Here is an 18,361-nt window from a genome sequence, read left to right on the forward strand (position 1 = left end):
GATTTGAGCAGCACTGTTAAACAAAAAGAAAAAAAAGGGGAAGAACACGAAAGAGTGAACCGTTCTTTTTCATCTTCCTGCTTGCTCTTTCATTTCGATTTAAAAGTTCTGTCCTCTGCACCAGTGATCCTCCTCTGCAAAAACAACATTGACACTGAAAGATAAGTTGTCAGCAAATGATGTATTAAATTTTAGATGCGAATGATTACATTACGATATATATATATATATATATATATATATATATTTTTTTTTTTCTGGACAGCTCAGTTGATAAGGCATCGGTTTGGCATACGGGAGACGAGGGTTCAAATCCCACTTGGGGCAGAGAAAATGAGCACAAACATCATCCAGTGTGGGTCCTTGGGCAAGACCCTTCACGCTAATGCCTACCTCATACCGGCTCAGACGTCGCCCGGCCAAACAAGGTCTGCGTCGGGTGCTGGGCAAAGAAACTATTTTCAACAAAAATGTGACATTTCGTGTCACCCCCCATCCCCCCGGGTTAAGATAATTCAGTTAAAGCAACAAAATGCATGAAGTGTGATTGTTCCAAGCACGCTCTGTTCCACGACTTTTTAGCACAGATTTGGGTTCTGAATGTGGCAATGTGATTCTGCGACTGCAAAATCCAGGGGCTGATCTATTCTAAGGCCACCCTAAAATTGATCACTGAGCTGCCTTCTTTTCTGTCCATCCAGCTGTGTAGCTGCTGTCTTATATTGAACGGGGGGCAATAGACCCAAGGTTAAAATGCCACACTATAAATAAGGAGTAATACCACAAATGACTGACACAAACAATTCCAATGTCAGTAAAACCTAAAAAGTACTTGCACTCTGTGTGAACAATAAAAGCCAATGTTCTACTTTGACTCTTCCTCTGGTTGCGCATGACCCAGTTTCAGGTCCTTTTGTCAAGTAAGCGATTCACTCGATCTTTCAAGTTGATCTGATCCGTATCAGTGAATATCTTTAACATACCCAAGAATAAGAGCATACACAAGAAATTCATACATCTCTGAAGGGGGACTAATCACAGGTCACCCAGGATCATGAAAAAAAAGCATCAGTCAAAAAAGAAAAGAAAAAAATACTCTGCACAGCATAAATCCTCACTACCAACAAGACTGATGTTTATTTTATTTTTTTTTTGCATATATTTCGGTCTCTGAGACACTTTTTACATATTTAGATCAGACAGATAGTTTATAATGGTTTACAGCAAATTTTGAAAATAAAGCATACTGGTAGTTTTTATGTCAGAAACAAACATGCAGAATTGAGCGGAAAAAAATGAAGCTGCAATTTTTTTCGATGACCATTTCAAGAAGGCTCACCACTCATTAAACTGTCGCCTTCCTTGTTCATTCCATTTTCTATGGTTACATTGATACCAGAAATGTATCTGCCAAAGTTGCAAAACTGGAAAAAAACTGTAATTTAAGGCTTAGAAAGGCAATGGTTACAAGTAATAATAATAATAATAATAATAATAATAATAATAATAATAATAATAATACATTTTATTTCAAGCGCCTTTCAAAGCTCTCAAGGACACTTTACATCATACTTTTAGAGCTATGTGGAAAACATTTGCCTTTGCAGAGATGATAATGCTCAGTTTTAATTGACAGTTAGAGAGCTCCCATTTAGCAATTAAATTACAAAAGAGGTGCAAAATATCTCAGTTCCAAGTATTGTGACTGTATTGTTACATATGACACCAATCATAGCAATCATCATCATCGTCGAAATCTTAAGAATCATAATAATAAGACAAACAACAATCATGATAAAAAGGAAATAATATATTGTATAATTTTTACTGTTTGAAAAAATGAACATCTTTCAGTGGCAGAATTTTTAATTGCACCACTTGTAATAAACGACACATATTCATTAATATTCATAGAAAAAAATCAATCAAAAAATATTGACAGGCAATAATGACATTTTCTGTTGCAGAACATACCTAGAGAATGATGTTTTCTAGATGAAGTGTTGATAATATCTTAGCTGCTTATGAATAAAGAATTGAGCATGTGTGATTCGAGTCGCAGATTTGAGCAGCACTGTTAAACAAAAAGAAAAAAAAGGGGAAGAACACGAAAGAGTGAACCGTCCTTTTTCATCTTCCTGCTTGCTCTTTCATTTCGATTTAAAAGTTCTGTCCTCTGCACCAGTGATCCTCCTCTGCAAAAACAACATTGACACTGAAAGATAAGTTGTCAGCAAATTATGTATTAAATTTTAGATGTGAATGATTACATTACGATATATATATATATATATATATATATATATATATATATATATATTTATATATATATATACCACCAGACCGGTTTAATGAAGGATTTTGTTGTTTTATAAGAAGGTGGTGTGAGGTTCAATTTGGATCGTTCATACAATAGCCTGCTCAGGCAAAACAGGTTAGGCAACTTTCGCAATGCTGATGAGGGTCGTTATGCTGATGAGGTGATACCGGGGGGAGTGGGGGTAATAGGCCAATCGTTAGTCAGGAATGTAGGAACAATCAGTGGGGCCACAGGGGGGGGTCCCGCGCCACCCCCCCAACCTGAGAGTAGGGACCTATCATAGCTGTGTCCGGCGCCACCAGGTCTGGACATTAGGGATATATAAATGGGGCCGATACGACCAGTCAGACTTTAGTTCGCTGACGAAGCCTCTTGGATAGGAGGCGAAACGTCCGAAACCTTCACTTTTGTACAGATGACGGCTGAAGAAACCTTCTCATCGATGGACCACTCCTGTACGACTGAGAGCTTACACAGACGTAATGCTTTCTTGTTACACATCCAGTTATGAATATGATTCAAATACACTGTAGAGGATATATATATATATATATATATATATATATATATATATATATATATATATATATATATATATATATATATATATATATTACTGTAATACATATACTGTAAGAACTTTTACATTAAAAAAAATGTAAATTGGCGCTCTTTCCCAATATGACCAGCAGATAGGGCTATTATCCCAACCAATTTCAATTTGTGGCACAAGGCTCTCGTTATTGACATTACTTTTTATTTTGAGTACATGTCATACTGTACATGTCTTGTGCAGCATGACCTCGATTTTATCACATGGAAATAGTCTAGTTTTATTTATTTATTGATTATGGATTTTAATTCGTTTTATTTATTTACTTCATTGTGGCCTACAAATCCAGATCCGGGATTACAGAGTCAAAATTTAAATGAAAGCGATGCGGAAGTTAAAATTAAAGCCTCGCCAAAAACGTATACAAATAACAGTGGTTATGAATATTAAATAACTGGAGCTTCGCTTATGTTGAATTGTTGAGCGATTGATGAACCTGGGCGCGGTAACAATCATGAAGCTTCAGAATAAAAGTAACGATAGATGTATGAAGTTTAAGGTAACGTATCTGTCCATAATTTATCATCTAATCTTTTTCTAAACCATTTATCATAAAATTCACATTCTTGTCGTATTCACTGAGTTGGGTGCATTCACCCAACGGGTAAGCAATTTTATTATTTTGAAGATTACAACCGGAAAAGATCCCAAAACTAAACTCAGAGCGGTCACCTGGCAGGTAACTCGCCCCGCAGGTTCGACTGGTCGATCACGCCCCCGGCTGATAACGCAAATCAGTCGCCTCGCCTCTTAGGTTTTAAAGCCTCTCTTCTGTCTGACGTCGTTTCCCACCAACGATGAGTAAGTCCAGCACTTTAAAAGTGAAGAATTTGTTCAAAGTTAAGTCACCGGACAAAGAGGGCAAGGGAGCCAAACTGTCGAGCCCAGTCAAAGAGGGAACAGCTACCGTTTCCAGCAGCGACAAGTCGCGGACTACGGCAGTGAGCCCCGCTCCTGGGAGCCTCGGAGACGCCGCCGCACTACCCGGTGATGGCTTGCTCAAGGAAAAGAAGGCAAGGCGGACGCTGTCATTGCGGTGGAAACGAAAGAAATCCAAGCAGAAAGACGACAGAGGTGGAGGCGATGATGAGTTGTTCCCCAATGAACTGGAAAGCTTCAGCAGCCACACGTAAGAGTGAAAACCAATTTAATTTTACATCTTGAATCTTGTGAATGCTGAAGAATGAATTGTCGTGAAGAAATTGGTTTGTGTTTTCCCCTTATTCAGTTACAGCAGCTGAAAAAACAGTATAGTAGTGCGTTATTGGCCATATTGTGGAGATGTTTGCTGTAGAAATGACACGAATGCTCAACAACACTAAGGCAATTAGCTCCATTGGTGTTCTCTCACTGGATGACAGCAGATTCTTTATACTCGCATTCAGAACCACGCGTGAATGCTGAGAGAACGCCCTTCTCAATGTTTTTGGTTCCAAGACATGCATTTAACTCAACCTTTTTTTTCTTGCTGAAATATAATTTCATTTAATTTCCCTAATTTGTCTTTGGCGAGCAAACCCACATAAAAATATGAATAGTTTCGCCCCACCGGCATAGCGGCTGCGGGGTATGTGATCCAGACCCACTCATGAAAGTCTATTGGACAAGTGTCCAAGTCAAGGCCCCGGGGGCCAGATCTCACCTGCCACACGATATTATGTGGCTGACGAAAGCAAATCAAACATCTCGGCTAAGCATGGCTCTTAAACACAGCCCAAGTCACTATGAAGTCACAATGACGTTGGTAATCATGCTCAAATTGTGAATGCCCAAAGCAAAGGGGCATTTCATTTAGGCAGTTAGCTTGAATGATATAGAACCGTTTTAAATCCTCTCATTAGAAAAGGCTGTCAATTGTTGCAAAATTGGTCATCCCTGCAGATCTTAGAAAAAAATGTGATTCACATTAGTTTTCCTTTCATGGTGAGTGGGACCTTAATGGGAACTGAAATGGCCCTCACTGCAGAGAATATCAAATAGTTGACACATGAACACCTAACATCAATCAAGGCTCCTCCTAAAACTCGCAAACAATGATATTAATCAATAGCTGAAACGCAAATTGTGGGTCCTGTTTTTTTCCTCTCTGTGGCAGCCCGCTAGCCCACTGGTGTCAAAGTCAAGGCCCGCGGGCCAAATCCGGCCCGCCACATCATTTTTTTCGGCCCGCGAAAGCAAATCAAACTTGTTAAATTCCATGATGATTGCTAAAATCTGAGCCAAAATTTCATTTTTTTGGATGTCAACCACAATAAAAGTCATTATTCTTGACTTCAGATTTGAAAACGAGTTATTCATTAATTTGCTGTGTGCTCTATATGTAATATTTGAAGGGATTTAAACATTCTAATGGGTTCCCCAAAGTCATAACGGCCCTCGAGAGGAAACCATAACGACAATGTGGCCCGCGGCAAAAAATGACTTTGACACCCCTGCGCTAGCCCTTCAATGACATCCACTCAAAATTTGGCACCTTGTGTTTGGACGCCACAGATTCTCAGTAACTTGAACAAACTTGAAACTGTAACTTGAACAATCTGTACTGGTAAAAACCGGTACAAACTGTAACTGGTAATTAATCCAGTATTGTCTTTTATTCAAGGAGCATCAAATTAGTCGTTGTTCAATGGTTGCACCTCTATTAAGTAAATTACCATTTAGGATTGTGTGTCATCACTGAGCTGTGTCCTGACATTTGGACACCCTGGACTAAATTATAATTAATAGTTTGGTTTTGAAAATCTGGAAAGACAATGTTTGTAGACAAACGTGAACGTACAGCTGCATGCATCTTAGATTTAGCCAGCACACTGAATTAGTAGCACTACCCAGCAGTATACTACTTTATACCAGCCGTCCTCGTCATAATTATACCGGAACTTCCCTGTTCAAAGATCAAAGAAGAAATGGAAAAACTAGTCTACATTCATTACGGGAAAAAAGGGGAAAATATTGAGATGTGCCACAGAGTCTTAGATCATTTGTATCCATTTAATTTACATTGTTCAAATATATCTAGATTAACATAAACCCAGCCCACTGGTTGTTGTCCAGCAAAGAGCCCGTCAACATGTGAAAGTAGTTTTGTGACAAATTGTCATGCAAACATGGATTCCTGACAACTTTTATTTCCGACTTTTTGCATTCCTAGCTTTGCACTACACAGTATTTGTCTTGTGCCATTTCCATTTCAAAGAAGCAATAATAGGCAGCAAAAAAAGTGTTGGCAACTACCGTAGGGCAAATCTTTTTAGATGCCATTGCAACATATTTTAGCAACTGCACAATCTGTTGATAAAAGCCATAATTTAGTTACATTCTGATATTATTCCCAATTTTCTTTACAATGACAAATATTGCAATACTGATTGCTAAACATGCTGGTTGGGAAATTAATTAGTATAGCCGCCTCACAGCTTTGCCCTCCTTCTGGGGTGTTTTCCCCATGAGAATTTTGTGACTTTCTTGCATGTCAAGTTAATTTGAAGACTGTATGGGTGAATGACTGGTCTGGTTGAGTGAGTGGCTCCCGCTGCTCACCCACAGAATAAATATCCTGTGACTGTAAAGTGTCCTTGACAGTTTTGAAAGGCGCTTATAAATGAAATGTATTATTATTATTATTATTATTATTATTATTATTATTATTATTTATTTAATAATAATAATATTTGTACCATGCAATGAATCGGCAACCATGGCTTGGCTCCAGCTCACTCAGTGTGACCCCTATGAGGACAAGCATTACAGTATTTAACTAAAATGGTTGAAAGAATGCTCATCTGTCACCTAAACCAATTGGATAGTGGATGGCGTAGCTTTAACTCTACTTCGGTTGTCACTCAATTAACCTGCAATAACAACGGTTAGTTTGATTTTTTTAAGGAACCTGTAATGCAGGTATGACGCATTGGTAATTAACTCGGGGCAACTTATTCGGCACGTTAGCTAAATGTCACACAGAGAAGACGGAAATGGAAGACTGCTGACTCATAAACGCACGTGGTGGAGATCATCAGCACTGCCATTTATTTACTGACATAAGTCATCCCATCCCATACCTGACAATAAAATGGGGTTTTAATTGTGCCACAATTATTTCTTTATTTCCTATTGCTTTGTCTTACATTTCCTCACAGTTTGGAAAAACATTTTTCTCTGAACCTGCTTACAAACAGCTTCACTCATAGCTGAATTTCAGGAATACCACCCTGTACAATACACCTATGTCTGCAAGCAGAATCATTCTTTGTGTTTTATCATATTCCCCATTCTCGTCATTCCATGTACCGTATTTTTCGGATTATAAATCGCAGTTTTTTTCATAGTTTGGTCGGGGGTGCGACTTATAAATCGGAGCGACTTATATATGCTTTTTTTATTACTGTATATCATTTCACATGTTATTTTCAAATTAAACCGCAAGAACGCAGAGAAGAGGAAGTGGCGCCTTGTCTACCTGCCGAGTTGGGGGAGTTATTTAAAAGTGACACTGAGGATGAAGATTTGGTGATTTGGAGTAAAACCTGATATTTTGGTAAACTTGTTAGCATGTTCTTTGTGCTAGAGTTATCTGAATAACTCTTGTAAAAGACAGGTCTGGGTTACCAAAAAGGAGGTGTGTCCATCGGAGTTGCGTAGAGCGAGAGCTGCGGTGTTATGTTGGAAAAAAAAGAAGTGAAACGGAGCCTGATGTTCTCTATTTTATTTTAATTAATTTATTTTAAATTGCTTTTCAAGATGACATGTATGTTGTTTGGTGTTGGATTTTATCAAATAAATGTTCCCCAAAAATGCGACTTATCCTCCAGTGCGACCCATATGTTTTTTTTCTTCTTAATTATGCTTTTTTTGGCTGGTGAGACCTATAATCCGGAGGGACGTATAATCCAAAAAATACGGTATGTTTCAGGCCATATATATATATATATATATATATATATATATATATATATATATATATATATATATATATATACACACAGTAATGTCTCGTTATATCGATATCGGATATATCGATAGTCCCGGTTATATCGATACTATTTCTATGCACGCACGGAGAAAATTACATGCAAACAGGGTCGGATATATCGATATTTTTTCGGACTCCCTTGAATATCGATATAACGAGACTTTACTGTATATATATATATATATATATATATATATATATATTATATATATATATATAGTGTGGAGCCCAATAAATATATTTAGTGACAGGCCAGGACTTTAACTAAAAAGGTGTTGAATATTAGTTGCTCATTCAAAAAGAAAAACAATTTATTAGGGAGAGCCACTCCCACGATAGTTTTATTAACATTAATTATAGTATTTATATAGTCTTAATTCCAATGATGTGCAATCTCATTACTTTGTGTGTTTTACTTTGAGATACAAGTGGTCTGATTCATGAGACTAACACTATATTTCAGTTGTTAGGGTTTTTGCATTATTTGGGTGGTTTCATCGGATTTCTTTCCCTCTTTAATAAAGATCTGTGGGGTTCAAGCTCACTGATAAATAATGTTATAGTTTGATGCCATAATGCAGCTGAAATATTCTTTAGCTAGCGACCTAGCTATTATAATTCCACACCCGCTTTGTGCACTAGGGCGCAGTCATACTGAACAAAAAAAGTGATTTACCCAAAGTTAAAAGCATTTTCTTCACCTGATACAGTGGAGCCTTGCTGTTATTGCCAGGGCAGCGGGACTGAACCAATCTGCAAATAGGAGAAACCTGGGTATTACATTGGCATAAAATAAAGTAAAACACATCTTCACCAAAACTGCTGAGAACTTTCAATATGATGAAAAATGAAACTTAAAAAAGTCAGAAGGGTAAAAAAAGACAATACTGGAATCAACATACTATATTCATGTTCTGGAGGATTTTTTTGAGCAACGGTACATTTTATGACCCAAGTAAGGCAGCCATTTGGGAGAAGCATCAAAACATCGAAAGTGACATTTTGTGTGCTTGCAGGATAAAATGGGGTTGTGCATGATTGACGGTGCTGAGTGACCCGACCTGCAACCCATTGTTACATGCACACGTCTTTCCACACCTGCGCATTGGACAAGCCTTTGTGTGGTTAAAGTTAGCTTACGCTGTATTGCTTTTTAAACCCAAAATTTGTGTTATCACCCTTTAGCCTTTCAATAAGAAAAGAGCAGTTATGGATATGCTCATGTTCTCATTATAATTGTGCTCAGCAAATAATGTCATGTCAGCTTTTAAAACCACCTTGTTTGGCTCTGTTCAGTTGAGCTGTCGTTTATTTACCAACCTGGAACAGTTTGCTCAAGCAGGCGTGAACACAAGGCTGGGCATAGTCGCAAACCAAAACTCCCAAGCTCTCACAAAGTTGATTGTAATATGTAGTGTATATGCCCACCCCCCGCACCCCTGACCTATATTCATCCCAGCTATCAGGTATTCCCTGCAAGCTTGGGCAAAATAGCTCCCGTATCCACTTGTGAAGCACAGTTTTGGGTGGCTGGAGACCAGGTGGTCAACACACAGCTGTGACTTGTGCTGTGCAAACAATTCAATAACTAACTCTACCCCTTTTAAAATCAAATTAAAAAGAAAGTTATCACATCGAAAACAATTTAATTAGATAAGTAGATCATTTTAAACCTTTGTTACAAAGCCTGATAAGTGCTCCTTATTTTTGTGCATTTATTTTGAAAGAACATTAAAGTGCATCAACTGGTTGTCACTATTGTTTACAGAATGTATGTTTTGAAACTGATGTTCAGTACAGAGTCCACTCACTCGATTAATGATGCAATTTTAACTTTACTCCACACATTTCAATACAGTACAGAAGTCAGATGTCAGAGGGTCACTGTGCAATCCTAATACTGAGTGTGTCATGATTACTTTAATCAACGGTTCATTGCATCTGATTAGATTCAAGGACGTTTTTGGTTTGTTTATAAACGCTTGAGTGGCTTAAAACCAATATTATTTTTTGTCCAAAGTTTAGCAGTGCGACTGATTTCAGGATACTCGGCAGTGCAGGTGAAATTCCTTGTTTGCTATTGTTTGTGTAAAGCATTTGGATTGGATTAAATGTACCTTTATTCGTCCCGCAGTGGAGATATTTACATTTCCGAACAGCAAATTTATGAAACGAAGGACAGGAAAGAAGTAGAAAAACAAAATACAGGAGCTGCTGGAAAGGCGACCACTCTTGGGGCACCATCTTGAAGTAAAAAGAACAAAAATAAATAAATATGACAACACAAAGACACAGAGAGGCATTCATTCTTCAGCCCTTGCTTGCCCATGTCATGGCCGGTCTGGCATGCCGGCACCCCAGTGGAGAGGTTGTGAGTTCAAGACCGGGTCTGGCCTCCCTGTGTGGAGTTTGCATGTTCTTGCCAGGCCCACGTGGGTTTTCTCTGGGTTCTCCGGTTTCCTCCCACATTCCAAAAACATGCAGGGCAGGCTGATTGAACCCTCAAATTGTCCCTAGGTGTGAGAGCGGATGGTTGATTGTCTTTGTGTGCCCTGCGATTGGCTGCCAACCTATTCAGGGTGTCACCCGCCTAGTGGCATAGGCTCCCGCACCCCCAATGACCCTCATGAGAAATAATGGATATGTAATTATGTCATTAACTATCCTGATGTAATTGTCCCCCTTTGCAATCAAACTAACGGCACAATTTGTCGTGTATTATTTCAGCTAAGTAAGTTCAGTAGAGCTTATAGACCGATGCCAGTGAGAGAATTCAACGTGTGCCAAAAGATACTAAGCTCATGTAACCGATGACACAGGTACTTTGTGTATTCATTTGTAACAAATTAACAAAAATATAACTGACAAACTGCCAGTTCCTGGAATTTTAGACTTTGTTCAAAATAAATTCAAGTGTAAAAATAACAGTTTCAACTCCAACGAACATGACAGACTGTATTTCATATCAACTGATATTGAACTCCCTCTCTATCTCTCTTTGTGTAGTTTGTTATATATAGTAGTCCCTCACGAGTTAGAGCTTTATGTTTTGCAGCTTCAGTGATCAATGTAAAAAAATAATAAAACAAAATCAGGGAAAAAGAAAGCCATAGTGACATGTTGTGTTGTGTTTAGATAGCACGGGTGAGAAAAATAAAAAACAGCAGGATTATGCACCCAGGGGAAGTATTTTTTTGTCTTTGGAGACAAAGTCAGAGAGGCTAGGCCAGGGGTGGGCAAACTTTTTGACTTGCGGGCCACAATGGGTTCTAAAATTTGACGGAGGCTAGGGGCCGGGCCAGGAGCATTTGGAGGGAATGTTTAGGCCGGATGTACTAAAGCATTAAAGGACAACCGACGTCTCCAGACAAGTTGTGTCCATAATTTGTCAAATCGCTTCAAATGACTTCTATTGAGTGTATTTCACAAAGATTCCACCGCATATAGCTATATTTTACGTTTTAAGACTCGCGCTGAATATTCCGGAAGACTTGTTTTTGAGTTGGTGACGAGTCCTCACGTCACGTCACTGAAGGAACGCTCCTGACCGAGGAAGGACACACTGTAGCAGTCCTTTGATCACCCAATGTATTTTGCGGTACTTTATTTGGTCTGAAAACTTCGTGTTGATCCGTGTTGATGGCGAAATTAGAAGGAAAACACATAAATAACGTGATGGTGAATCCTTGCGTGTTGTGACAAAAATGTTGAGCCATTTACACACGGAAGATTGTCGCCATCTTCTGCCTTTTTTGGGTGCGACCCCCCCCCCCCGATGCCTCAAAATGACACGGAATAAATTCTTTAATCGATTGCAAACATGTATGCTTTCCTCTTCAGAACTATTTCAATCATATTCATAACTGGATGAGTAACAAGAAAGCATCTTCTCTGAATCTGAAGCCATTGTTTTGATTCTCGAGCAAGGCAAGACGTCTTGGCACCACGAACAAGGGGGCGGGACCTTCTGAAACTGGCCACTTCTGGTTTCGATTTTTTTTATTGGTGTTTTTCATTTGACTAAAAATATCATACTGCATGTTTTGGGTATTTTAGATGCTATAAAACATTTTTCTGATGTCAGTTAGGAAGCAAAAAACTGATGTCGGTTGTCCTTTAAATCTAGTGTGTGCAAACCTCACACAGTAAGAACACTACAACCCAATTTGGATTGGATTTGCCTTTATTAGTCTCGCAGTGGAGAAATTTACATTTCACATCAGCAAAGGGATGAAAGTGATGTTTTTGATTGATTTATTAACAGTCTTTCAAATGTGAAAAAAACCCTTATCAGTTCATAAATTTGTCTCAAGGAATATGCAAGATATGGCATTTACATACTATTTTGCAGATACTGGGAGGAGGAAATGTAAATAGATTAAAATAACATACGCACTGTGATTTATCAAGATTGTGTCTGTTTTTAATAAGTTTCAATCGAAAGTGGAAAGTTAACGAAATCAACATTTATTGAAAAAAAGGAATCACATTCAACATTCAATACGTATTGTTACACAACGAAATACTCAAGCTCAATAATATCTACTTGTGTTAAACTCTGCAAAATCATGGATGGATTGTCCTGACCGTGCAGTCGACTAACTCGCCACGGATGCCCTCGCTCGCCTGCATGCGCAAACAGTACACAGTTGTCAAGCACACAAACATAGGCTACTTACAGTTGAAATTTGCATACTTGGCACAGCAGCCGATCAGAAGCTTGCTTCCTGCTTCGGACTTTCCCAAAAACGCTTGGGAATGTCCGAAGCAAAGTCGTGCGTTTGCATATCATTTTCCAAAGTAGATGCACAGAACCTTAGCCCCAGAAGAAAGATTCAAAAGAAGCTAACAAAATTTGTGTCGCTATAAAAGGTAAATTTACATTAAACCGTGACTGTAAAGTGTACTTGAGAGTTATGAAAGGCGCTCAGTGGCCCGTAGGAGACAACGCAACGCAAACAACGCATTGTGCACAAAGACGGCAAAAGACAACTGCAATTAAACCTTCGGCCGCGGATATTTTCCGTAAATTAAGCAACGTAGCGTTTGTGGTAGGTAAAGCCTTAATTTAAGAAAAACCTATATACTTTGCGACAATGTTTTTTTTTAGCGATTTCTCGTCTTTCTTTATGGCCGGGTAGGCAACTTTTCAGAGTTGTCTGACTTGTCCGCTAACATTTTCAGACTATCGGACACTGTTTTTACTATAATTTGGACAAGTTCGGTGAGCCGGATTAAAAAGCCGTATGTGGCCCGCGGGCCATAGTTTGCCCATGTCTGGGCTAGACTGACATCGGTTGGACATGTCCAGAGTGACTATATCGGGAGAAGGATGCTAAGCCTTGAACTGGCAGGCAGGAGACCGAGAGGAAGACCAAAGAAGAGGTTTATGGATGTTGTCAAAGAGGACATGAAGGTAGCTGGTGTGAAAGAAGAGGATGCACAAAACCAGATTAGATGGAGGACACTGATTCGCTGTGGCGACCCCTGAAGGGAAAAGCCGAAAGAAAAGAAGAAGGAAGGAGTTTTTGTCCATCTCTGGAATCAGGACCAACAGATTTTCTGGGTCAGTCCACGACAGACTTCCTTCTCGCTGCCCACTGAAGGGCACACATGCTGCATGTCTTGTGTTTGTTTGTGGGGTGAATATACCGGGGTTGCTTTGAGCAGATGGCATTGAGTATCTGCTCATGTAAATCCTCTATTACACCCTCCTCAATCCTCTCTCCTCTGTTTTACATGCGACAACATCTCTCAACAGAAATTCCATCAAGGACAGAGGAGGTGACAAAGCAGCAAAGTGAGAAGAGCTAGAAATGTTTTGGGGGCTAATTTAGCTGATGAGTCGATGACAAGAGTCACATAGGCGCGGGTGGTTGGTTGCAGCTGTATGCAGAACTCTGTGCCCAAAACACCAACACCACAATATGTCCCCTGACATGAAGTCGAGAGCTTTCCAATTCCCTGTTTTCAACTTTTTATTCACTGGATGAATCTATTCGGCCAAACAATTCTTAATCGTCTTCTCAATATTGTCGTTTGTTGGAGACATCTGCTTAATGTGACACATCACAAATGCATTATCTGCATGTCAGAATTATAACTTATAAAATCGGAGCGATTTGTATATGCTTTTTTTGTGGCTCAAGACAATATGACAAGATAGGGACAATTAATCCACATACAGTATATGATAAAAGAAGATAAATGGAATGTATACCCAAAATCACATCTGTGGGTGTACTGACGCTCCCCAATTTATGAGCATTCGAGTTACGAATAACGGTACAGACGGACATTTTTGCTGGTATAGTATGTCGAAAAATCTTCGGACAGAGATACTATAAGTTCAATTTTGTATTGCATTCCTTTTTCCGGCCGAGCTCGCTTGCGATTGGCTGCGTACTGTGCTTCATGCAACCGCACAAAGACACATTGGAGGTTTCAAGGGCTGGATGTTGACGTGACGGGCACCAAGGCTGATCAATCAGCGCCCGGCTATGCTGAAGTGTTGCCAACGAGTTCAGGTCCCGATCTGCTGAGCTTACTTACAATTGGCTGCATAGTATGTGGGTGGGGAATCCCTCTTCCCAGTTGACGCTCCAGGAGGATGCGATACTTTGTTTCAAGTGGGATTACATGACAGTCAATACACATGATAACGTGATGGTACCGGTATTTCCTTAAATTGGGTGCGATGACAACAGAGATTTTCATCCTTTTTTGTACATTTATTTGCAAATAAACCAACATGGTTATGATTTTATATTAAATCTTGGTGAAATTATTTATTTTTAGTGATATTGTGTGAAGAGTTACCTTGTTCGGATTTGGGTCATCAATGTTGGTAGAGTATGCATATGTTATTTGTGTTTATGGAGGACAAAAGTAAAAAAATATAATGGCTCTGTTTTGACACAAAAAGTGCGAAACTTAAACTTTTTTTAGTCTCAACGAAATAAAATTTAATACTGTAGTTGCGTAGAGGTCAGGCACGTGTTCCATTTAAGCAGTACACTCTGCTGACTTCAACAAGTCCAAAACCGCAGTCTTCAAGTATGTTTTACAACACTGTATGGCCAAAGGTCCTTGCATATGAACACGGCCATTTGTTTGAGTTGCTTTTGTCATTCAGAGGATTTGCTGAATCGATATTGAAATGCAAGGTTTTTCAATGGTTTTATGAATCATTATTTTTACCCCACCTCCAGCAAGAACTGGGCAATTTGTGATAAATAGCTCTGTGTGTTTTCAAATTCTCAGTCAGGAACAAAAAACAGGTCATCCTCTGCTTGATCTATCTTTTCTCCTTCTGAAGGAATTCACCTGGTCAGCGGGATGCAGGTCAGATTGTTAGTTTGTTATTTGAATAGCTCCAATTTGCTTTGCTGGCACTCCCCTATTGCTGTAACCTCGGTTGTCATTAATTTGGACTGTGGCTCTCTATTCACATTTTGGTAGTGTTTAGATGTTTGACTTCTTTGCAGTTTGATTATTATTTGTCTTTTTTGTGCGATTATCAGAACATGTGAGAAAAGAAACAGCGGATTCAATCACCAGCCAGTCCAGGGGGTCGGGAACCTTTTTGCTTAAGAGAGCCATAAAAGTAAAATATTTAGAAATGTTTTTCAGTGAGAGCCACACACACACACACACACACACACACACACACACACACACACACACACACACACACACACACACACACACACACACACACACACACACACACACACACACACAGGTGGTAAAAAAATCCAGCCAAACGATCGGAATGACAGTCAACTTGCCGGGTCCACAGGCAAAGTCACTGCTAGCCAGCCTGCACACTGCTGATTAGCTTGCACGCTTGCTTTCTGCTGTCTCTCACAGAAGTATATTGATGCTACCATTAGCATGGGGCAAAGTGTCAGTGATATTCAACTGTTTCATTCATGCTATTGTTTCATTGCAAATTAGAATCACGGCAGAACTTTTTCTCTCCACAAAGGCAAATCCTTTTGTCCATTCAACCAGAAGTGTATGATACTCCATCCATCCATCCATCCATTTTCCGTACCGCTTATTCCTCATTAGGGTCGCGGGGGTTGCTGGAGCCTATCTCAGCTGTCTTCGGGCACGAGGCGGGGGACACCCTGAATTGGTTGCCAGCCAATCGCAGGGCACACAAAGACGTACAACAGTCACTCTCACACTCACACCTAGGGACAATTTGGAGTGGTCAATCTGCCTGCCATGCATGTTTTTGGAGTGTGGGAGGAAACCGGAGGACCCGGAGAAAACCCACGCAGGTCCGGGGAGAACATGCAAACTCCACACAGGGAGGCCGGACCGGGACGCGAACCGGCGACCTCTGCACTGTGAAGCCGGTGTGCTAACCACTCGACTACCGGGCCGCCCTGTATGATACTCGTCTTTTTTTTTTTTTTTTACTCGTCAGGCTTATTTAAAAGGGGGTGTTTACCTGTTTCAACATCAACGGACATAGGTCAGTATCATTCAATCAAAATTGCACTTTCCGCCAACAGCCGCCCAAACATCTGTGTAAGCTCTCAGTCGTACAGGAGTGGTCCATCGATGAAAATGTTTCTTCAGCTGTCATCTGTACTTCTTTGAAGGTGTTGTGCATTTCGCTTCTTATCCAAGATGCTTCTTCAGCGAACTAAAGTCAGACATGGCGGTGCCGGACACTGCTATGATAGATGTCTGGATAGTAGGGATATATATATAGGGCCTATACTACCAGTAAGACTTTAGTTCGCTGAAGAAGCATCTTGGATAAGAAGCGAAACGTCAGACACCTTCAAAGAAGTACAGATGACGGCTGAAGAAACCTTTTCATCGATGAGCCGCACAAACAGGAAATGAACAGCGAAAAAGCGAGAATACAGTAAAGTCTCGTTATATCGATATTCAAGGGAGTCCGAAAAAATGTCGATATAACCGGGACTATCGATATATCCGACCCTGTTTGCATGTAATTTTCTCCGTGCGTGCATAGAAATAAATAGTATCGATATAACCGGGACTATCGATATATCCGATATCGATATAACGAGACTTTACTGTATATATTACGTTTTATCGGCGAGCCAGATGCAATCATCAAGAGTCATAAATGGCTCGCGAGCCATAGTTTCCTGACACCTGAGCTAGTGAAATGTAGCATTACATGTTAAACCCAAGTGAGTTGGGTGATTTCTAACCTAAACAATGTGTGCTGTTTGTGCTGTTGTTTTTGATGGGCTTTTATTTAGACCAGGGGTGGGCAAACTTTTTGACTCGCGGGCCGCATTGGGTTCTAAAATTTGACAGAGGGGCCGGGCCAGGAGCATTTGGAGGGAGTGTTTGGGCCGGAAATACTCCGAACAAGTTATGTCCATAATTTATAAAATCACTTCAAATGACTTCGACTGAGCGTATTTTACAAAGATTCCACAGCATATAGCTATAGTTTACGTTTTAAGACTTGCGCTGAATATATGAAGTCTTGTTTTCGAGTTGATGACGATCCCCATGTGACATCACGTTTGGACCGCCCCTGACCGAGAAAGCGACACATAATGCAATTTGGGTACTTTGTTTGGTCTGAAAACTTCATGTTGATCTGTGTTGATGGCGAAATTAGAAGGAAAACACATAAATAACACCATGGTAAATCGTTTTGTGTTGCACCAAGACAACTATTTGATATTCGCTGACACAAATTCCCAGCTGACAAATCAGCCCATTTCTAACAGAGCTTGGGCGCAATCTTCTGCTTTTTCTGGGTGCTACATTGCTGTCATTGACGGCTCGAATTGATATGGGAGGACTCCTAGAATCAATTGCAAACATTTATGCTTTCCTCTTCAGAAGAACAAGAACAAGAAAACATCTTCTCCGAATCTGAAGCCATTGTTTTGATTCTCGAGCAAGGCACGACGTCTTGGCGTGACGTCACGAACAGAGGGGTGGGACCTTCTGAAACTGACCATTTCCGGATTCATTTTGAAGTCATTTTTATTGGTGTTCTTCATTTAACTAAAAATATCAGCCTGCCTGATTTGGGTATTTTAGATGCTATAAAACGTTTTTCTGATGTCAGTGGGAAACAAAAACAAAAAATGGTGCCGGTTGTCCTTTAAATGTAGTATGTACAAACCTCATAGCACAGTAAAAACACTACAACCCAATTTATTAACTGTCTTTCAAATGTGAAAAATATCCCTGATCAGTTAATAAATTTGTCTCAAGGAATATGGCGTTTGCATACTATTTCGCAGATACTTGCAGGAGGAAATGGAAATAGATTAAAATAACATGCACTGTGATTTATCAAGATTGCGTCTGTTTTTAAGTTTCCATCGAAGGGGCAAAGAAATCAACATTTATTGAAAAATGGAATCACTTTCAACATTCAAAACATATTATTACACAACGAAATATTCAAGCTCAATAATACCTACTTGTGTTA

The 18,361-nt window shown here is 39.6% G+C and overlaps 1 protein-coding gene across 1 annotated transcript in view; it reads left to right on the forward strand.

The window, feature by feature from the left end:
- Positions 1-3,656: 3,656 nt before the first annotated feature.
- Positions 3,657-18,361, forward strand: part of crybg1a (crystallin beta-gamma domain containing 1a) — a 49,956-nt gene continuing 35,251 nt past the window's right edge. Inside the window, exon 1 of the mRNA XM_089005259.1 lies at positions 3,657-4,062. Coding sequence (XP_088861385.1) covers positions 3,731-4,062 — 332 coding nt within the window. The 5' untranslated portion in view covers positions 3,657-3,730. The remainder of the gene's footprint in view (positions 4,063-18,361) is intronic.

This window comes from Hippocampus bargibanti, linkage group LG09, assembly GCF_051943395.1.
Source record: "Hippocampus bargibanti isolate YZ-2025 linkage group LG09, ASM5194339v1, whole genome shotgun sequence".
NCBI classification, from domain to species: domain Eukaryota; kingdom Metazoa; phylum Chordata; class Actinopteri; order Syngnathiformes; family Syngnathidae; genus Hippocampus; species Hippocampus bargibanti.